The sequence below is a fragment of the Podospora anserina genome, chromosome 6 (genome assembly GCF_000226545.1).
Source record: "Podospora anserina S mat+ genomic DNA chromosome 6, supercontig 2".
Taxonomy (NCBI): Eukaryota; Fungi; Ascomycota; class Sordariomycetes; order Sordariales; family Podosporaceae; genus Podospora; species Podospora anserina.
The window spans coordinates 25,206-46,934 of record NW_001914857.1 but is presented as its reverse complement, the minus strand read 5'-3'; the positions used below and the strand labels follow the sequence as shown (position 1 = coordinate 46,934).

The following is a 21,729-nucleotide window of genomic DNA, read 5'->3' as shown; positions in this document are numbered from 1 at the left end:
TAATGAGAACGTATGTGAGTGTGTGAGTGTATGAGTGTGCGAGTGTGAGTATGCGAGTGTGTATGGTTGTGGGTGTGTGTCGTGAGGAAGGTGTTGCGAGCATATGACCCGTGATGTAGACAAGGGGGAGCTGGGCGAGCAATATAACTAGAGCCGTGATATCTTGAGATCCACTTCCTGGGCTGAGTGTATGCCTTGTGGAGGCCAGAAACAGACATAACAGAGTTCCATAGCGGTGTCTTGGGTACCCCTGTGACTACGTAAACCTGAGGTCAGTCATAGAGCTAGTCCAAGGCCGGCATGCACATACATTATGTGTGTGTGAGATCCAGGCTTCCATGCCCTCATCTCAGATAAAAACATCCCTCACATAAACAGCCACCTCCTGTTGGCCGGGCGCCACACCCTACTCTGTCCTATTTCCTGCCAGTCCAGTCTACGGTTGCACGACGAGCCACATTCGGTACTTGTGCCGTCTCTGAAGCAGTTTGCGCCATGTGGCCAGGGGTCGTCGGCTGTTGCTGCTGCTGGGACCTGGGGTTTCATGTCCAGACAAAAGGAGAGAGAGACAGTGGGCGTGCAATGATTGCTGACGGGATAAAGCGTGGAAATCGCCCTATCGGATCGACTGGAGCGGCGTCATGATGCGTGAGTGCATCTATCCATCCCTCCATCCATCCATCCATCCCCCCATGATCGGATCCCGGGGCCGGATGCGCATCTTGAACGAGCCCACCATACGTGTTTTGACTGCTGTCGGCCACAAAAATGATCGAATATAGTTCCAACTCCGGGGGTGTATTACTCACTGACTTTTGGACCCCACACCGAGTCTTGTTAGTCGCGACGGAATACGCATGAGATGTCGAATTTGGGGTTGGCCGGATGGCAGTGCCCGAGTGATTCTCGCTTGTTGGACCTCGCAGGTGTCATCGGCTGCCCTCTTGGGAAGAGAGCGCGCTGCCATTGGCTGCCAAGCTCCCTTCAAGCTTTCCCAGATCAAGGCAAGCTCCATACTGGTGAGCAAGGGCACTTCGCACTCGGCCATCCATTATCCATGCTGGTGATAGCTTCTACGTCCACAGTTCTGACTGCTTGAACAGGTCGAGGGTGCGGTGAATCTGATTGCTCTCTACTGCGCATTCTGCCCCAAGGAGCCGCAAGATACTCCGAGCCCGTCTGCCTGAGATTAGCTACGCTGTTAGCAAGCAATGCAAGCAATGGAATGGAAGCAACCTGGAATCCAAACAATCTGGTCCGGATGTTCGTCCCTGATGTACGAATCAGAGCCTCAATTCCGAACTCGAGTTACCTTTGGTAATCCAAGTCGAAACTGTACGATGGTCCACAAAAAACCCGTTAGGTTGGCCGGGTGCGCAGCCTGGAAGACGAGGCACATTTGGATGGCGGCACTTGACCAACCAGACGCGGACCCCGTACACAAATGCGCTTCTTTTCTTTTTCACGAGATCAACGTCCTCACCGATGTCATCGAAAGCCTCTATTCTTTTAGGTTGCAGTAACGTGACACTGCCTGCCTGCCTGCCTGCCCTTCATCTCCACCTTGCCTGAGGAACAGCGGGGCCTCTAGCGGGCGAGACAGCGCCGTTTGCCTGCCCCGCCAACCCCCAAGGCTCTCTTTAGGGCCTCGAGCACACTCGAGATTCCCAAGCAGCATTGCAGAGTAGGCTTCAAAACTGGCCGGTGTGGGGTATCGCTCATTTTACCACGAGTGAGTGTTTCGGCTTCCATCAACTGCGCCTTCCATCTCCCGCTGCCCTTCCATCTAATTTCGTCCCATGTTCCTGTCTTCCCTTGCCGCTTCTGTTACACTGATCCCCTCGGGCCGAATGACCTCTGATGAGCACATCATCTTGGTACAAACAAACAACCTGGAACCGTTGCATATCAACTACCTACGAATATCATGTGGTCTGCAGCGGGACTGGTGATTATTATTTGCCTTTTTTTAATAACTCTACAGATATATATAACCCTCTTCCAACTTCCAGAGCGCTACGCCAGAACCCAACCGCGGGGTTGCCGACGTCCCCATAAGGTATCGACAGCATAACGATCTTACATCATTCGGTAGTTGCTTGCACAACGCTTTTCGGCATTGGACAATGTGCGACAAAACCCCAAATGGACCCCATCGCAATCATCATCAATTCCTGCACCTCTGAGTCGTTTGTTTTCATTGCCCCGAACGGCAGGTGAAATCCCCACTTGGACTGACGCGAGAGAATGTCTCTTTCATTTCGGCCGTGGCAGTGGCTCTAAATCCGTGGTCTTTGCCAATACGTACTCGGCTCGGTACTACCACCTCACTACTCTACCAACGCGCTTCGACCGTGCCGCAAGGCATACTTGATGCCAAGATCCGGTCTCCGGATGACTCTCCAGTGCCGCGAGCCCTGACGAGGGTGCTTCGCAACGTCCCGGGAAGCCGTTGAGCCACCACCACCACCACCACGGCCACGGAGCCGCTTCGCTTCGCTTCGGTCTAGCAACCGCTTCCCACAACCTTCAACACCCTCCACAAGAGCTCATTTGCGGTCGCGCGCACGCTGATAGGCGGTTGGCTTGTCACACGTTGGAAATCCGCATCAGCCCTATGCAGTCCCTCCCCAGTCCCTTCCCAGGCAACAAGAAGGGCCTGGGCTTCCACAAGTCCCATCATCTCCTACCATGCCATCCGTACCTGCTTGGCTCGGTTTGTGCGTCATCGCCTACCCCCGCCACCCCTGAAAGGGTCTACCAACAGCGCCCAGCGGCACGAACCTTTTGGCCGCAAACCAGCTTTGGCATCGAACAAGGACAAGCCTCAAATCCTCAGGGCATGTCATTCACCCCTGTAACTTCGTAGTGTCTTCGAGTTAGAAGGCTTGATATTATTTACTTATATCAACCTCTAGACATTGTTGCTACTGTTCGTCCCATCTCCGCGTTAATTATCTACTGCCATCGTCCATCTTTACTGACAATGTTGTCACCAATATCAGCCTTCGAGAGCCGCGTGCATCTCTTGAGCCGTTTAGTGCTGGAGACGTTTGGCCAGCCAACAGCAAGTCACAACGACCTGGGCCAAATCAAGACAAATGAATACTGCCAACGACAGTGCAATGGCTGTGGTGAGGTCTGCGACCTGATCCGGTGGGGCGAGGTGCAACGGAGGCAAGACAGCTCTTTCGAAGGTTGTTCGTCGCCACGCCTGCTTCACCACAGTTTCCTAGACCTCGACTATTGCGCCAGAGTATCCGGTTGCGACACTTGCCGCACTTTCCGCCGGGCGTTTCTCTTGGAGCAGATCACGGGTCGAGACGTCGAGGCTTTAACAAACCCTGACCTCCAATCGCCCGTGTATGCTGTTTTAAGCATTGAGTCTTCCGGTGACAGACTACTGCTCACGTCCACGCCCCCTCAAAAGCCATCCTTCTCTGCCACAGTTTCTCTTAATCACGAGCCCCGCCATCTAGCCAACGATCCAACCAAAAGGGGTGCTAGTCTCAACACCAACTTTCAAGAGCTTCGAGGGGTCATACAGGACTGCCACTGCAACCACGAATGCTCATCAAGATACCGTTGGTCACGCCGGAATCCGACGTGGCTTCTTGAGATCAAAGACAGCGATCACGTTCGCCTAGTCAGAGGCCCCCGGAATCTGGTGGATTATGTGGTACTTAGCTACTCGTGGGGTGATCCGACCGAGATGCCCGCGGCTGAGTGGGCCAGAATTAAAGGAGCTGGTACCAAGACCAAGGATGGCGTCCCTGTCCCGGAGAGATTGAACACCTTTCCATCATGGCATCTGCCAGAAACCATGCAGGACGCGATTTGCATTACCAAAAACCTCGGGTATAGCTACCTTTGGATCGACAATGTATGTATCCCCAAAGGGACGAACTGGGACACGGAGGCATCCCTGATGCACGAAGTGTATGGAAATGCGGCCTTCACCCTCGTCGCCTCATCCAGCTCCAAGGCGACCGACCGTATGATCAAAGACCGGCTGGCTTGGTCACATCGCAGCAAAGCGGTCAAACTGCGCGGCAAGTGGCTCCACAATACACAAATGCCGTTGGACAAGATCAGGCTTGAGTCGCCAGTGGCAAGGAGATCATGGACGTTGCAGGAAGAACGATTATCACCACGGGTTTTGTACTGGACCGAACAGCGGTGGTATTGGTCCTGTCCGGAAAATCAAGTGGCAGAGCTTGAAGAGCTGGGACATGTTACTCCCATCAATAATAACATGGTGCGGAGGTCTCCTCAGCTGTTTCTCGAACTTTGCCGTACAGGAGATATTGAAAAGCTTCACGAGGAATGGCTTGACATCGTCGAGGCATATACGCCGCGAGATTTGGTGGAGCCTAGAGATCGGTTCCTGGCCATTGCCGGGCTCGCGGTTCGCTTTTACAGTGCCAAAGCCGAGGCCGGCGGTTCGTTCATCAGTGATGAATATTTGGCAGGTTTATGGAAGGACAACTTTGCCCGACATCTTGCCTGGTCTGTCACCAAGGGGGCGAATTCGCGACAAAATCTGCAACACATTGCACCCTCATGGTCATGGGCTTCGCTCCCCCTCCGGATAGAAACTAATACGAAGCACGCCTTTAAACCCTCGGATCACTTCAAGTTCATCTCAGTCGTGGAAGAAAAGATTCATCCGGCCAATGGGATGCCGATGGCAAACCCCGACAGCTTGTCCCGTGGACGGGCAATGGAAGAGCGCGGCAGGGGAGTCAAAGTTGTGGATGTGGAAGGCCGATTCCGCCGCTTCGTGTCAGCGAATGCGAAGCAAGTATCCTGGGATGCAATTGAGTGGAGGCGGGCCAAACGCGTAGGCTTCAACTTTGCAGCATTTCCCGGCCAGGACCTCTTTGCTCGTCAGGACTCCGATGGCCGGATCGTAACAAAAGACGCACATAGCGGAGAGATCGTTGGCCAGTTGGACTACTGCGTGCCCGATGAAGTCCCAAAGTCTCCCTTTGCCCCATACGTACCTTGCGGCGGTGAAAAGGACATCATGTGCCTAGAGCTGGGAGAGTCGGCCATGCTCTTGTTGGTCAAAAACCACGCCTGTGGTCAACAAGAGATCTACCGGCGCGTTGGTGTGGCTATTGGATACCAGAACCGTAAAGGATTCTTTTACGGATGTGAAACAAGAACGGTCCGGCTCGCTTAGACAGGCTGCCAAGGTGGCTTTGGGTTTTTCTTTTCGGTGTTTTCATGGAGTTGATGGCGTGGGTGGTCAAAGTTATCAAGACAGGGAGCAGCAATGCTGTGTTGATTTTGCATTAAAGCGGGGTGTTGAGGCGACTTTTGGGCTTTGTATTGCACGGCATCATTTTACCCCCTGTGTGTTCCCAGAGTACACACGCTCTTTTCGAAGCTGGTCTTGGAGCTACATATTATTTTGGAGTATAAAGGAATGGACAAAATAGAGAAACTATAATCCGAAGAGTCAGATGTTCTAAACGCAACTTAAAAAGTGCTGGGAGCAAGTCTCTTGTTTTATATGACAGGGTGCGTGGCAAACTTTTTTACTTTTGACAGGTGACAAGGGATTACCCTTTGTGCTAGTCTTGCCAGAAGCCCAATGTTTGGGTAGTGTAATAGGGATGGTACCTACACTTGAAAATTCTCCAGCTTGACTACCTAGGTAGGTTATAAGTAGGTACTTAAGTAATCAACCACCCCACACTGTCATCTTCCACGCACATCGATTGGCAACCCTATCTACGCCGCCAATATGTGTGGTTGCAGCATCCCAATCTTCATCATCCAACCCTCCATCTCCGGCTGGACGTCCAGACCATAGCCCATCCAATCTCAAGAACAAAACCAGGTGATGCGAGGTCTTTAACCTAGTTCTACAACTTGCACCACAACTTGGAGAATGATAAATACTGGTGACGCCTACTGTTTAAAAGGCCCTGATATTGCATGTTGCCAGATCTGCTCCATAATATCAACCTTGTTGGTCTCAGCTGAACTCTTTTGGTTTCGCGACTTGGTGTCTGTGGAGGGATCTTGTGAAATCTTGTTGACTGGACGGTATACCATCACTGATCAGTATTAGCAATCAGAGTCTCATCTTGCATTTGCATGGAAAAACATTCTTTACCTCGGCCAGGCTTCACAGCCTTGCGCACGTGGCTGGGTTTCTTCTCGGAGCCAGCGCGGATTGGCCGGGGCGGTCGGCCATTCTGGATTCGTAACCCACCCGGGATTGATTGGGACGCCCCCATTCTGGTTATCATTTGGGGCGCCACGGCGAGTCCTCATGAGCCCGGAGTCATCCACCCTAGACTGGCAGCCCAAAGCCTGTACTGAGTGAGGACCGCTGTGGCAGGGTTATGAGCAAGTTCAAGGACAAGGGCACGAAACTGCTTATCGCTGAGACACGCAGCTAGTCCATTGATATCATGAACTTGGCTCTGGGTCGGGTGGGAGCCATCATCTTCTGTGAGGTCAATCGTGAGATCGCCGGTCAGATCTGCCACAGGCTTGGGTAGCCGCTTCTCCATGCTCTCGACGCTTAAATCTATCACATCTCTGGAAGCAACAAGGTGTTTATCTATCAAGGAGGTCAGTAGATGTCACAGTTAACAGGAGTAATGTCAAGACAAAACATGCCTAGATCGGGTACGGGCACCCCTTGCGGCTTAAAATCTTTGGCGGCTGTGAAGCGCATCAGGAGCTCACAGCCTGGACGAAGCTGGCGCCAGCTTATACCAGCTTCCCTGAGCATCTTGGCAATGACAATCTCCAAAACATCAAGTCTATGGGCCAGGTTGATGATGATAGCTCGGCACTGCTCAATCGTTAGTGCGGCGACACGCTTTTTCACACTCAAGCCTCGTTCCCGATTATCCAATCTAGCCGACATGTGTCTTTCTGCGCAAGGTGAGGGAGCATAACAAAGAGGAAAGTGTAGGGTTTTGTGTAGGTACGGAAGTCGACGTTTGCTATTTGAAAACTAATGGAAAAGGGTTGAATGAATTAACAAAGTCGCTGGACAAAACATTTGTCGGGGTGCGAGATGAAACTTGTCAAACAAAGAAGTTTACAGGAAGAAGGAGCAAGACGGCGAAAGTTGTGCCATCACGGCAACCAGGCTGCCGTGACCGCCCTACGCTATCTCTAGCAGGTAACTGTGGTATGTGAAGGCCTGGAATTCGAAAACTACCGGCGTTATGGCTTACTTGGTAGACTATCGTCTGCAATTGCGACTACGTCAGGTCTTTTTAGCTACACAAATCTCTATTCTTGCCCGGGCTTTCGTTGTCAAAGAAAAGGTGGCGGCACTTGCCATAAGCACTTCATCAGTATAGTTGGCTGGATAATAAACAGCAAGAGAATTCCATGTTGCTTTGTGTACACTTTGGGTGACAGCTGCCCCGCAACCACACGGACACACGGACACACCGACAGACACAAAAATACCTGGATTCGGGTAGGTGGCTACTGGAATCAAGCATCATGCATCATGCATCTATTTACGGGTACCCTGTCCCAGCCAATGCCAAGGTTGGGCGGGTGAGAACGAAAATGTCCTCAACTGCCGAGACACACCTTATACCCATTACCATGTTGACACATATCCAAATAAAACAAAACTCGAGCCACTGCACCCTAGTGCGCCATGGTTATTCTTCCGCTCTCGGCCGAAACACATACAAATATTCCTGGTACTATCAACACCACCGCCTTTCAAAAGGCCCCAAGGCTCAATACGCTGCCTGCCGTTAGGTTGCAGTGCAGTCGCACCTGCATCCATCCTCAACCCCGAACGAGACGCTTACCCTCAAGCAACTTCGTGAGTTCATGGCCTTCCTCCGCTTACTCGGACATGGCATGGAAGACTTTTCTCGAGTTACACCACCAACAACCAACAGCATGAGCTAATGTACACTCGCCAGTCTATCGTGCTTGGATACGTGACTCCATCGTCAAACATGGTCAACTAGTCTCTGGTTGGCCAGCTAAGTCTTGTCGGTACCACTGAAGTCTCCATAGATACCAAGGCTCTGCCCTCATGGACCCTCATTGGCTTCCAACTGATGGTCAACCATGGTTCCTGGGAGTCCCGGGGTCTTGGTTGCCGGTATAAAACATTCCCGAAATGTCAGTTTTTCGTGTGCCAACTCTCTCACATCACTGTCCTTCACTGGCCCGCCTTCATCATGCACGCGACATTGAAGTCTTTTGGACTGGCCAGTATTCTCTCCGTAGCCGGCACTTCGGCGGCGTCGGGAGGCTACGTGGTCGGCCCGACCCTTCAAACAGATATCCTCGCTGCGGCAGCTCTCGGCAAGCTCACCCTCCACGCTGCCCAGAATCGTGATACCGCAACCTGTACCTTAGAGAATGTCGCTATTAGACGTGAATGGTGGGTACCCCATTACGATCCGCAGTGCGATCAGTCACTGATATCAAGAGCCAGGGGATCACTTTCTGCGGCAAACAGGCAAGCGTACACCAACGCAGTCAGATGTCTCATGGAACACCCGTCCCTCCTTGATCCCCTTGAGGTTCCGGGGGCCAAGACACGCTTTGATGACTTCGTGGCCGTTCACATCAACCAAACCTTTTCCATCCATGGCACTGCGAACTTCCTATCATGGCACCGGTATTTTACCTATGCATTCGAGCAGGCCTTGCGAAGCGAATGCAATTACAACGGCTACCACCCCTACTGGAACTGGGGCAAGTATGCCCACAACCCTCTCAACTCGCCTGTTTTTGACGGGTCCTCCACCTCAATGGGCGGGAACGGCGAGTACGTCCCTCACAATTGCACCGACGGCTTGCCCACGGGACTCAATTGTATTCCACCTGGCTCTGGCGGCGGTTGCGTTACCACTGGTCCCTTTGCCAACATGTCAGTGAACCTCGGTCCAATTGCACCAACCCTCGCGGCACCTGGCGTCGTTCCCGCATCGTCCCTGTTTACCTACAACCCGCGCTGCCTCCGCCGTGATATCTCATCATGGGTCAGCTCCAACTGGACGACTGACTTTGAGAGCTACGACCTCATCAGCAACTACACTGACATTTTGTCTTTCCAGAACCGCATGCAAGGTGACTTTGCCACCGGTTTCTACGGGGTTCACACCGGAGGCCATTTCACCATCGGCGGCGATCCGGGCGGTGATCTCTTTGCCAGCCCCGGTGAACCGGCGTTCTATCTGCATCATGCTCAGATCGATCGTGTGTGGTGGATCTGGCAGAATCTCCACCCCGAGACCAGGACGAATGCTATTGGGGGCACCATCACGCTTAACAACTTTCCGCCCTCGAGGAACGGTACACTGGATGATTTGCTCGACTTGGGTGTAGTTGGGCCTGCAGCGGGGGTGTTGGAAATTCGCGATGTGATGAGTACGATTGGAATTGGAGGTGGGCCCTTGTGCTACATTTATGTGTAATGGCGAATATAGATTGGATAGAAACTGTATGTATATACCCAGGTAGTCCGTGGGTTAACGGGCAGATCACTTCGTACCTACTATTACTGATCGCTGCTTGGTGCCCGTGACGTCTCCTGAGAACAACAAATTTGTGCCCAACAACGTGTGGGCACTTGCTCTTGCCACGTCAGGCAACCTGCAATTTTGAGTGTCTTACCCCGCTTCACCACACGACTCAGTCTCATCAAGTATCTCACATCCGCCCATTCTCTCCTGACCACTTCATGCTCTCCGCTTTCCAGTTGGTGACAGAATCAAGTTGCTGCAGACGACATGGCCGCCACGCTGGGACATGCAAGAGCTTTTGTCGGGCCCGTCATCCATTCTCTCTCGGTCTCGAAGCTCGAGATTAATCCCTTGGCCCTGCTGATTATTGATCCTCAAGGCAAGATCAACAAACTAGTCAAGCTCGAGCCGGATGGTCTGGCAGAACAACTAGACCAAGCCCTCGACCACCTTCCTTTTTGCCTCGACCGAACCAACACCACACACCTCAACCCGGGCGAATTCCTCATACCTGGTTTTGTCGACACCCACAACCACGCCCCTCAGTATGCTCAGCGAGGACTAGGCCAGGGAATGCACATCCTCGACTGGCTCTCCAAGATCACTTTTCCCAACGAGGCCAAGTTTTCCGATCCGGTCTATGCCCGCAAGATCTACACTGCCTGCGTGGAGGGGTTCTTGAGACAAGGCATCACCACTGCGAGCTACTTCGGTTCTGTACACGCTGAGGCGACGAAGATACTGGCTGACATCTGCTTGCAAAAGAGGCAGAGGGCCTATGTGGGAAAGTGCAACATGACGCGCAACTCGCCCGACTTTTACGTGGAAAAAAGTGCGGGGGACTCGCTGAGGGAGACCAGAGAGTGCATATCACATGTCAGAGCCATAGATCCAGCAGGGAGGTTGGTAAAGTATGTCATCACACCTCGATTTGCCATCTCTTGTGACGAAGAAACACTCAAAGGGCTGGGGGACATTCGGAGCGAGAACGAGGATCTGGCAGTGCAAACGCACTTCAATGAGGCTAAGCAGGAGATGGAGGAGACTCAGCGGCTGTTCCCGCAGTTTGGTGGGAGCGAGGCAGATCTATACCAGGAGTTTGGGCTGCTAGGGAAGAGAACGATACTGGCGCACTGCTGCTATATGGATGAGCACGAACTGGAAATAATTGAGAAGCTGGGCTGTGGAGTGGCGCACTGCCCGATAGCAAACTTGACAGTGGGAGGGGGGTTTATGGCAGCCCCAGTAAGGGAGCTCTTGGATAAAAAGATCAAGGTTGGGCTTGGCACGGATAGTGGTGGCGGGTTTTCCAGTAGCATGTTGGATGCTATGCGGCAGGCTATGATCGCCAGTAACGCAAGAGAGGTGATGTCTGAAGGTAAGGACAAGGGACTAAGCATTGCCGAGGTCTTTTACCTGGCAACCCTCGGAGGAGCTGCAGTCTGCTGCCTCGAAGACAAGATTGGAAGTTTCGAGGCCGGAAAGGATTTTGATGGACTGATCATTGGCACCAAAGGAGCCGACCAAGGAATCATGACCATGGTGGAAGAGGATGACACACTGGAAACGGTGTTTGAAAAGTTCATCATGACTGGGGATGACAGGAATATTGTTGAAGTTTATGTCCAGGGGCAATATGTCAAGGGGCAAAGAGCCTGTGTCTCAACCAGCTGATGAACTTGGTACATATCAGATCAGCCACTCCATCATCCACCACGCACTATGAGCAACTCTCTCAGTCAAATAGACCACTCAGCAGCGTGCCAACTATCGTGAGTAACGGTGCATATCCCCAATGATTTCCATGTCCCTGCCTGTGGGTGTAGCAAATACAGCCATCAGCAAAGGCGACGGCGCTCGCCGCACTCAAAGTCCAGCCCAAAGATTTCTTAGTGCCCCAGATGGCAGCTGAGTAGAGAGCAAGGCCCATGAAGATGTCGCGGACTCCGTAGACGGCTGTCAAGCTGTTGACTGTCTCTACGTCGGCGATGTTGGCGGGAAGGGTCCACTCGAAGAAAGTGAGTGCATGCTCGGGACGTAGTATCGCATTGATTCCAAAGCCAACAAAGAGGGTTGCAAAAGCATTGGCTGCGATGGGTACGGCTGCGAGCTGCGAAGGTGGCATTGCAGTGGTTTCAGGTCTGTGGACAGGAGGCAAGATCAGATACTAGCGCGTCTTCTAGTTGTCAAAGGGATCCCTGAGATTGTTGTGTTCGGAAAGTCGTCACAGACCGAAATGGGTTGGTTGGTGGTGAATAGGAGAGTACTGGACGAATTTTAAGTGGGGAGAATGCAAGAGCCTCCAGTCAACAAAGGCGTCCATCGGTCACCTGAATCTGGGGGTTGGTATTGACAGCACCAATTGCTTGGGTAAGCAGTTAAGCTCCCAAAGTACCTACGTACATTCTTTCAAGGTCTGCTTTCTTTAGTCTAGAGAATCGACCAAGACCCATTCCTCTGATCAGAGAGGTGTCGGAATGGTGCAGAGACCCAGAATAATGACCAGGGTTAGGGTTACCACAAGACGCCTGGTTATGTGGGGTAGCTTCCTCACTCCAGCCACAATTTGCTACTTGGCTACGGTAGCGTCCACTGATTTCCTTCCTGCTTCATATTCACCTGCAGGCCCTATTTATAAACAAACCCTTATTCCAACTCCGACGGCAATATTTTCTAAACCCTCACGGACCCTTTGATCGAGTTGGCTGACAAATTTATTCTCAAACACTCTTACTCGGTTCGAGCTGTGGCCTACGACCTCACCTCTAAATCATCATGCACGAGCTACTCCTCTCGTCTGTCATCAAAGAACATGAAGTTCCGAAGATACTGGCTCTACTTGGCGGCTTTACCGAGATGCATGAGCGACATCAATTCACGCGTGTTCAACACTTTGAGCCCAGCCCAGCAGTGAAAGGCATCTCGACTATCAAAGAACTCCAGAAAGAGCGACACGCAAATGCTTCACACTGGAACGAACTGCATCAGATCCTAACCAAGCAACCCTGCACCATCCAAGTGCGCACACGCCTCACTGACAGTGAAGTCGAGGGTGCCAAGAAGGGGTGGGTATTTTTTCAAGAACGCACATGCTCTCAAAGCACTGCTAACTCGATGACCTTTCACAAGCAGAGAAGCAGTGAGCATTCCTGCTGACAGACCTCGTCTTCTCCGGTGGACGGAGCTTCCCGATCCTCCCAGCCAACGATTACCTCCTTACATGACGCAGCGAAGAACAGTTGAAATCATTGATCTCGGACTGGAAAAAATACTGGCCGACAACAAGTTTACGCATGTCCAAGCCTTCAACCCTGTCGGTTTTCTTTTAACTAACTGTTCATATCTGCAGGCGAGTGTCCAACATTTTTGAAGAATCATACCACTGGTGGCAGAGAGATTACTTTACTGAGTTTGCCCTGATCCGGACCTGGATCGCTGAGGACTCCTTGCCTTCTGACAAAGTCATGAATCTCTCGGCTCGAGAGCCCTACGCCCCGTACTGGATGCTCAATGTGCGGACTCTGGTGGAATCGTCACCCGAGAGGATGCAACAAGCCCAGACACAGCTGGAGAAAGTTCGGGACCAGTTCAAAGATGTGCTGGACTTCAAAATATTTGACCGCAGAGCTATGGATACGAGAATCCTTCCAGTGGTTGCTGTGTAGGCACGGCAGTATCAACGTGGATCGCAAGTGCTTGGTCTAAGAGGTGTGAAAACCCCGGGAATGCGGAGCTGGAGGAGAACAAGGGGATGGTGTCGAGGAAGAATTGGAAAGTAAGGGCCTTATTCTCAGCGGCAAACTGGTTAGTTGACACGATTCTAACAAAAATTGAGGAATTGATATTTTGAACAGCGCATGCAGTCGACTGAGATTTGTAACTGTCAGTGGTGATCCTATTGTAACGCTGACTTGAAAGGGGCTGGCCCCTCTTGCATGTGGCCAAAAAAAAAGAACCCCTGGCAACCTCAGACCAGACAGTCAAACATTTCGGTTGGGCTTGCCGACGGCCTGCGCCAGTCGGGATCATGCCTGAGATTGGTGGGACTTCAACCGAAGAGGTAGGGGAAACTATTCCCTTGGCAGCGTCCCCTCGTTTTGCTCGCCGCTGAAGAACCCCGCAGAAGTTCCACCATTACCAATCCGGCGTGGAATCCCAGCATCTCGTCTGGTCTCGGATGATATTTTTGGACTTAGCCATCGGTATTTTGACACAGTTACTTTCTATTTCCCATTACATGTCGGCTTTGCATAGGATTCGAAATGGTCTATGGCGGGAAACCCTCGAGAGGGTGCCGCACATGTCGACAGCGTCGTATAAAGGTAAATAATGGATCTTGGTACCGTGAATATACCTACTTCTCTGCCACAAGTCCAGTGCTGACCAACTGCCGATGCAACCCCCAATCTCCAGTGTGACGAGGAAAAGCCTACCTGCAAACGCTGTGAGAAGTCCCGAAGAGATTGTGGTGGTTACCGGCCCGAGTTCGAGATCGTCCACCGAGACCAGACCAAATCCACCGTTCATCGTTTGCGCAACGCACAAAGCACATCACCGCCTCCACCGCTCGCCGACGCTGCCGAGTACAGCTCTCGCGCTCTTGTCTTTGTGCAGGAAGAACCTCAGTCATGGGGCTCGGATAGCGCGAGCCCATCCCCGGTGTTAACAGTACCTCTTGCACAGCGAGCATCGTGCTACTTTGCCTCCAACTTTATCCTCGTGCCCCTGACTGAGAGTACCCCGCACGGGTTCATGGAGTATCTTATTCCACTCATTGAATCAGAACCAGCCGAGAGTTCCCTGCGCTACGCCTTCAACGCCTGCGCATTCGCACTTCTCAGCCACCACAACCGATCCGACAGTATTGACCTTGCTCAGCTATCTCTCAAAGACCATACACTTGCGCTCGGAGGGACTTATAAAGCCCTCGGCCACCCCACCAAAGCCACCGCCCACGCCACGTTAGCTACGGTGCTGCTGTTGTCTTTATATGAGGTACGCCATTAGTAGACTCCGGACGGCTCAAGACTATTGGGAAGACATAGGTCTATGCTAACATGAGTAGAGTATCACTGCCAACAGAGAAAGTCGCATGCTAGCGTGGCGCTCGCATATCGATGGCGCCGTCAACATCATTAAGTCGCGAGGCCGCGATGACATCTGCCGAACAAAAACAGGGGCCCTGCTGTTCTCAGCAGTTCGGCACCAGCTGGTAAAGCCCAATTGAATCGACAAGTCACCAAAGCGTGGAACTAACAGAGGACTAGGTGTCACGGACATTGTCCTCGGGCATGCCGATTCCCTTTGGTACAAACTGGTGGATGTCAAGTGGTGTTGAAAACAACACGCTGCTTGCCACATCTCAGCATCTCGCACTCAAATATACAGACCTCCGAACAGAATCGAACCACTTGCTAGTAGGGCAAGCCAGGTCCCCTCAGTCCCTGGAGCAAATTTACCGGCTCATCCAGAAAGTAGAGGCCCTAGATCGCGAAATCATTAGCTGGCAAGCCTCAGTTCCAAGACAGTTCTGCTTTCAGACCTTGTGCTTGGTCTATGAGGACGACATCGGCCTGTCCAAGGGTGGAGACTACGCCAAAGTGGATGTGTTTCCAGGCCGCGTTGACATATACCCCGACTTTGTCACGGCTAGTGCCTGGAACATTTCAAGGGTCTCTCGGTTGCTGTTGGCAGCGCTCAGTATCCGCTTGACGGCGTACTGTTGTTCTCCCATTGACTATCGCACGACCCCGGGATACCGTACCTCTAAAAGTATATGCGAGGAGACTATTTCAGAGATTCTAGCCTCGGTGCCTTATCATTTCGGCTGGCACACGAAGCATAAAGACGGTTTGAACACAAGCTCAGGTATTTCCGGCTTCGCTTGTGGTGACGAAGGTCCCCTTAAAGCGCTCCCTGCCTTTCTCGTCCTGTGGCCATTAACCTGTGTCAAAAACCACGACATCACAACCGAGGAACAGCGGTTGTGGGCCAAGGGGAGATTAAAGGTGATCACAGAAAATATTGGGCTAAAATATGCTCAAATTGTCAACGACGTAAGTACGCTGCCGTCTTGGGTCTTGCAGTGTACTGGTCTGACCACAAGCGCCACATTTAGGTCGAGCTTCGCTTCCCCTCTATGCTTATTGGCCGTGATGGCCTGCCAGTCAACCCGAATCCATTTGCTGGGCCAGGACTTCCCCTCAGACCGGTGGAAGCACCCCCGACCCCGGAGAGCATGACATCCACGGAAAGCCCCACTCCGAGTTGAAAGATCAATTATCAATAAAGGTCTTCCTACAAGCAAACTTACTACCGGCGGAGAGAGAAACGTCTGGTAGGGGAGAGACATGCTCCTCTTTCTCAAGCTCTCGTGTAGCTGCTGGGGCAGGTTCACACGGCTACCATTTGGTCGAGTGTCACGAACATGCTTCAAAATGGCGCTGTATTAGTACATGCCTTGCAATTCCAAACCACAGCAAACCGGAAACGAGCTTGCCCATAAAGCCACATAACCAGGGTCGGTCACTACAAAGTGCCCTCTCTGGCCGCGCAAAAGAGCCCACAATTTCGGCTAGGCACTTTGGTGAAAGTCAACTTTCACCCCAGGCGTACCGACGTAGTGGCATCTGTAACTGAACAAATCGACTTAGCGGTTGCCGACTGCTAACTAACCATTGCCCTGGAAATGGAGTATATCTATGGGTCAGCTTATCAGCATCACAACATTGCAAACAGCATGGTTTAGCCTGGGCGGAAGCCTTTCATACCGAATATCATGTAGCTTTGTGATCAAGAGTTGTTCCTAATTTAATTACTAACAGCAACGCCCAGTGATAACCGCAACTCCTGAAAGCTTCTGTAACTGGTTCTCTAGACCAGGTTAATCACACTGAACATCTCATATTCCAGTGTTTGATCAGTCAGAAAACAACAACCAAATCTCTCACCTATGTGCAGTTCATACTTGTTCTCTCATGCTCACTTTCTCTCTTCCCTCTCCGACGCTCTTGCCACTACTCTTCTCACTCCCCGAAGTGCCAAGTCTGGTGCTCAGCTGTCTAGGGGCCAAAACTGCGTCAACAAGACTGTCAAACACTCGAGTGACCTTGTTCCCATCTTGCGATCCTCCATCAGATCCGGCCGGCCAGCCGTCCACCAACGTCCACCCAGCTCTTTCGAAGCGTTGGCGGACATATTCTGACATGTTGGCAAATCTCACCTCCACAGAAGCACCGCCGTACATTCTAACCTCTTTAACCATGGCCTTCATGTGCGTACAGGCAGTGACATCAACATGGTTGGTTCGCCCGAAATCGAGGACTAGCAAGCCGATCGGAGGCAAATGTGTGCCATCAGTAATGCCCGCTTGTCTCCTCAACTTGGCAATTCTCTTCTCCCCGGTCACTGACCACTGTCGTTTCTGCTCCAGGCCACAACTGCCATTGAAGATTGGGGCATGCATTGTCTTCACCGTGTCGATGATGGCATGTTTGGCGTGGTACGCATTTGGGAAGAAGAGGCTGTCAGTGAAGGCGAAAACGTGGACATCCGGAGGCAGGTTGACATGCGAGGGGATATCGCCATGGGGAACCGAAAGGGGAAGCGGAAGTTCAGAGCTGGTCGAGCTTTGGGCATCTGGCAGGGACCGGACAGTTGCGAAAACTTGTCGGAGCAGGACATATACGATGTTGAACCCCACAGCTGATGCAATGCCCAGCTCAGTTGAAACAAACAGAGACACCCAAAATGCAATCATGGAAGAGATGAAGTCGGCGAGTGATGTCTTCCAGTACCCGTAGAAGACTCTGGGTGATGACATCAGCGGCCAAACTGCGGTGATGATGATAGCGGCCAAGGTTGCTTTGGGGATCCAATAGAGGGTTCCAACGAGTTTGAAGATGGACACAAGCACAACAGCCGTGGTCACGAACCCTGACAAGGGAGATTTGACGTTGCAGGCAGAGTTGACGGCCGTTCGGGACATGGCGCCACCGACACCCATTGCGTGGAAAAAAGAGTTGAAGACGTTGGTGACGCCGTAGTATGTCAGCTCCTGGCTCTGGTCTGTGACGTAGTTGTTCCTAACCGCGAAGGCGCGGGCAATCGCCGTATGCTCCACTGCGGAGCCGACGAAGACGGCGATGCTGCGGGACGCAACTTTGGACAACAGGGCGGCACTGGGCACCTTGGGTGGTTCTTGTCCATCTGCTTGAACCTTGGCAACATCAAACAGGTAGTTCTCGGAAGCTCCACGAGAATGATTGACAGCATATCCGACGCCAGTGAAAATGACCAGTGCAATGAAAGCCCGGGTGATGGATAGGAACCAGATGATTCTGTTCTTTTCCCCCCATCTCTTGCCGGCCTGGTCAAGCACTGTGAGGAGGAGTATACCCGTGAATCCAATGGCACATGCATAGCCGTTGGCCTGGGGCAACTGCTGGAAGATGTCTCGAATTTGCGTGGCAGTGCCGTCGCCGACGTTGGGTTCGCCCAGAAGAGAGTCCATCTGGTTAAGAATGATCGTGATCGCGACCGCTGATATGAACCCGCTCAAGACGGGAAGGGAGATGAACTCCAAGAGGAAGCCAAGCTTGAGAAATCCAATTGCCATACCATATATGCCCATCATCATGGCAACTGCCGACGCGATCTCCACCGGCGACCACTCCTCACCGTGAAGAGCCTCGATGATATCTGCCGTGAGGAGACTGATGAGGGAGGTAGGACCGGTCGAGAGATCTACAGTGCCGGAGGTCAGAAACCAAATCACCCCCACATGGTAAGCCGTTTCACTTACCCTTTGTGGTTCCCATAAAGGCATAGATGGCCGATGGAGCCCAGCTAGACATGAGGCCATACTGAACAGGAATGGTGGCGATCTTAGCGTAGGAAAGTCCTTGAGGAATCAACATGAGCCCGATGGTTAAGCCAGCAATGATGTCGTTGATGATCCATCGATAGTTGTACCGAGGTAACCATCCGATGATGGGAAATTTGTCCAGGACATATTCAACACTGGCCTGGGGAAAGGCACGAGCTCCTCTTGCTGCAAGGTGGCCGACCCGGTTCCAAGTAAAGTCGGTCCGCAAGGCATTCTTTACAGAGTCAATGTACTCCATAATGGTTGAGAAATGAACAAGCTTTTGAGTAAGTTGGAGAAGAATGTCAATGCTTCGTGGGAAGTGTGTAAGAACCGGGGGGGGGGCATCTCAGGAGGTAGGTGTTTGACAGATATATCTGGGGTGCTCTTGCCCCCACCAAGGCAGTGCAGATGAACGGAGAGTTCGTGCTTTGACCACTAGCCCTTTCGTACAATGCCGTACGTATCTTCTAGAAGTAACCTCTGCACACAAGCAAGAACAGGAGTCTCTTTCATCTCGCCATTGTGGGAAGAGGTGGGATTCGGAATCGTCATCTCGGCCTTCGGGATGTCAGTACGTCTTTCCAAAAGTCTGTTACTACTCTTAGCAGAGATGTTTGGAAATGGCAGTGCAATAGCTGTGAGGGTGTGAGGCAAGAGGTTTTGAATGGCCAAACTGAGGCACTACTGGGGTAACCAATGCAAGGTAGTTGCCATTGCCTCCTGTGCCTGAAATCACGACATGTTGCTGTCATCGCGCAGATAGCGTTCGTTCAACAGTGGAGCCATCTGCAAGGAAGGCTGGCATGAGTAAGGACCTGTGCACCTTGCTGATAGTACATGAAAGCTACCGCGAGTCAAGCTTATCAACCGGTGGGAGGTGTTCTGGACTAGGTAGCTTAGCAAAAGCCTGCATACTTTTAGGACAGTTGACAACAAGAGGAGATTCGGTTATTGCTACACATTGTAACAGGGCTTTGATAATGTGACTTGCGTATGTCCTGCAGCTCGCTGTCATAGCTATATCGGGAAGGTCTCGGCTTAGCATATCTACATTGTTGCGTACATTGATCTGTAGATCCGGTCGTGCGTATAGGTTAGATGATTAGTGGAAAGCATTGAGAGGGAAAAGAATACCCTAGAAAGACTATAGGGTTTATACTAATAAAGTAGATAGATTAATGGATTATAAAAGGGAGGGAAACTCCCCCCCCTCCCAACCCCAAAAAAAACCCCAAAAAAAACTAAAAAGACCAAAAAAAAGACCCCAAAAAACCAAACGGAAAACTAAAATCTTAACGCAAAATAAAAGGTGTGAAAGCGTTACTTACTATTTGAAGACAGCTTTAATATACTAACGGTAAAGCAAGATAATTCTAAATAAATAATATTAAAAAAGCTTCAATACTGGAGTATTGTAACGAGCCCTTATCTAGAACCTCATAAAGAGATACTAGTCGAAGGCGCTCCTAAACAATCCTGGTTTGGTATAGCTAAACAGTGTACAATAATAGCTTGTCTCAATTATAATAATGAAAATACTAACGAATAGAACTTATATTATATACCACGGAACTATCTCATACCTATCTAGTTCCTATATATATATAAACTCCAAAGCTCTAGACTGATTATAGCTAACCCGCCCTAATTACTGTGACGAACCCCCTATTCAGAACATCTGAAAAGAATACTAATTAAAGGTACTTCTAAACAATCCTGGTTCGGTACAGCTAAATAGTATACAATAAATAGCTTTTTTTAACCATAATAGTTTAGATACTAACGATTATAACTTAGATTATATATTGCGGAACTATTTATCTACACTAGTGTGTTTCTCCATATATATCGATTAGTAGACTACCGTGGATTACGATATTAAGAGTGATCCTAGATTACTCTTATTACTTTAGAATTATTTAGATTACCGCGCTTCTAGCGCTTCCCGGCGCTCTACTTTCTATTAATTCTCGTAGTAATTAACCGGCACTTCCTACCCCGTATTTGTTTAACTTACCTATTAATTTAATTATAATATAATGCCCCTTCTTTTAAATCGACGCTTCGGCGATTACGTCCTTGAAATACTTACTATTCTCTTTTCCGCTTAATCTTCGTTAATAAATTTCTTTTCTTTACTTTTTTTCTTAAAACCCTAATTATCTTTAACAGTATATCTAAAACTTTTAACCTAAAATCTTTCTGATATATCTCCCTTATAACTATTCTTTTTTACTTAGGGTATAAAACTACACTATATTCTTATCACTTTTCGAAAAGCTTGGTATATAAAATATTTTCTTCGTTATAGTAATTATATTTACCGTAAACGTATTTACAGTAATATAAATATTCAGGTTTCGGTATATATATTTTTTACTTTATACTCTTTTCTTGTTATCTTTCTAACGTATGTATAAAATTAATTATATAATAACCGAAACCAATCGATTAACTTACGAAGAGGAGTTCGCCGAAAAGCATTTCTAATGTATTTAATATAAAGCCTAAGAGACTTAGCGCGCGGCTTAAAAAACTTTAACAGTCCTTACACGTTTTCGTCGTTAATACCGTTACCTTTCGTTATATAGTACCGAAATAATATAGCATAACCTTACTTTACTAAATAAGTTCGAAGTAATTAATTGTCGGAAGTCGGAAATTACGGCCGCGTAAGCCTCGGGTACTTTCGACTCGATTAACTAAAATACTATATTAAATAATATTTATTCCTTTAACCAATCCTCTCTTTTCGCCTCCCCCTTTAACTCTTTTAAATTCTCCTCTCTCCCAAAATAATTAATTATATACCTATCCCGAGGTATTTATTAACCTTATTATATAGTATATACTATACCGGCTACTATATCAAAGACACGCGTTTGATTTCCGTTAAAACATTGATACGTTAGGATTTTTAACTTTTTAAGAATCCTAACGTATGTTTTTTACTTATATTAACCTTAGCTGGTTTAAATATTACTAGTAAAATTCTTTTAATTTATTTAAGTAATTAAGGTTTACCATTAATTTCAATAAATTATCATTAACTAAGTATTTTAATTAACTAATTAAATATTTTATTTTATCTTTATTAAACCGTGAATCTAATTTTTTCTATATCGTACTCCCTTTCCTTATCCTTCGCTACTTCTTATATATTAACTTTATTTATTAATAATACGGGTTTTAAAATAAAAATATAAAAGGTATATAACCGTAAATATATTATATTAAGTAGTTTTAATTCGAATGCTATCCTTAATATTTTCCTTTTAACTTTGAATATGCCCACTCTTTTATAGCCTAGTTTCTTACTAAAGTTCTTAATACGTAAATTATATTATAAGAAAATATCATATCCCTCCCTTAAAG

The 21,729-nt window shown here is 49.6% G+C and overlaps 6 protein-coding genes across 6 annotated transcripts, besides 2 other annotated features; 4 read left to right on the top strand and 2 right to left on the bottom strand.

The window, feature by feature from the left end:
• Positions 1-2,986: 2,986 nt before the first annotated feature.
• On the top strand, positions 2,987-5,188 carry PODANS_6_3740 (uncharacterized protein; the record flags this gene model as incomplete). The annotated part of the gene is made up of 1 exon (XM_001909834.1): positions 2,987-5,188. The coding sequence occupies one exon, from the start codon at positions 2,987-2,989 to the stop codon at positions 5,186-5,188; it is 2,202 nt and encodes a 733-aa protein (XP_001909869.1).
• A 2,881-nt stretch (positions 5,189-8,069) lies between these two features.
• On the top strand, positions 8,070-9,437 carry PODANS_6_3730 (uncharacterized protein; the record flags this gene model as incomplete). Its single annotated transcript, XM_001909833.1, has 1 exon — positions 8,070-9,437. One exon carries the CDS (start codon positions 8,070-8,072, stop codon positions 9,435-9,437), a length of 1,368 nt encoding a protein of 455 aa, XP_001909868.1.
• Positions 9,438-9,752: 315 nt separating this feature from the next.
• On the top strand, positions 9,753-11,159 carry PODANS_6_3720 (uncharacterized protein; the record flags this gene model as incomplete). The annotated part of the gene is made up of 1 exon (XM_001909832.1): positions 9,753-11,159. The coding sequence occupies one exon, from the start codon at positions 9,753-9,755 to the stop codon at positions 11,157-11,159; it is 1,407 nt and encodes a 468-aa protein (XP_001909867.1).
• Positions 11,160-11,220: 61 nt separating this feature from the next.
• On the bottom strand, positions 11,221-11,610 carry PODANS_6_3710 (uncharacterized protein; the record flags this gene model as incomplete). The annotated part of the gene is made up of 1 exon (XM_001909831.1): positions 11,221-11,610. One exon carries the CDS (start codon positions 11,608-11,610, stop codon positions 11,221-11,223), a length of 390 nt encoding a protein of 129 aa, XP_001909866.1.
• A 2,137-nt stretch (positions 11,611-13,747) lies between these two features.
• PODANS_6_3700 (uncharacterized protein) lies at positions 13,748-15,727 on the top strand (the record flags this gene model as incomplete). Its single annotated transcript, XM_001909830.1, has 4 exons — positions 13,748-13,807; positions 13,899-14,480; positions 14,551-14,697; positions 14,753-15,727. The coding sequence occupies 4 exons, from the start codon at positions 13,748-13,750 to the stop codon at positions 15,725-15,727; spliced, it is 1,764 nt and encodes a 587-aa protein (XP_001909865.1).
• A 719-nt stretch (positions 15,728-16,446) lies between these two features.
• PODANS_6_3690 (uncharacterized protein) lies at positions 16,447-18,610 on the bottom strand (the record flags this gene model as incomplete). The annotated part of the gene is made up of 2 exons (XM_001909829.1): positions 16,447-18,230; positions 18,289-18,610. The coding sequence occupies 2 exons, from the start codon at positions 18,608-18,610 to the stop codon at positions 16,447-16,449; spliced, it is 2,106 nt and encodes a 701-aa protein (XP_001909864.1).
• Positions 18,611-19,769: 1,159 nt separating this feature from the next.
• Positions 19,770-20,183: a long terminal repeat (LTR crapaud).
• Positions 20,184-21,326: 1,143 nt separating this feature from the next.
• Positions 21,327-21,726: a repeat region (transposon crapaud).
• Between the last annotated feature and the right edge of the window lie 3 nt (positions 21,727-21,729).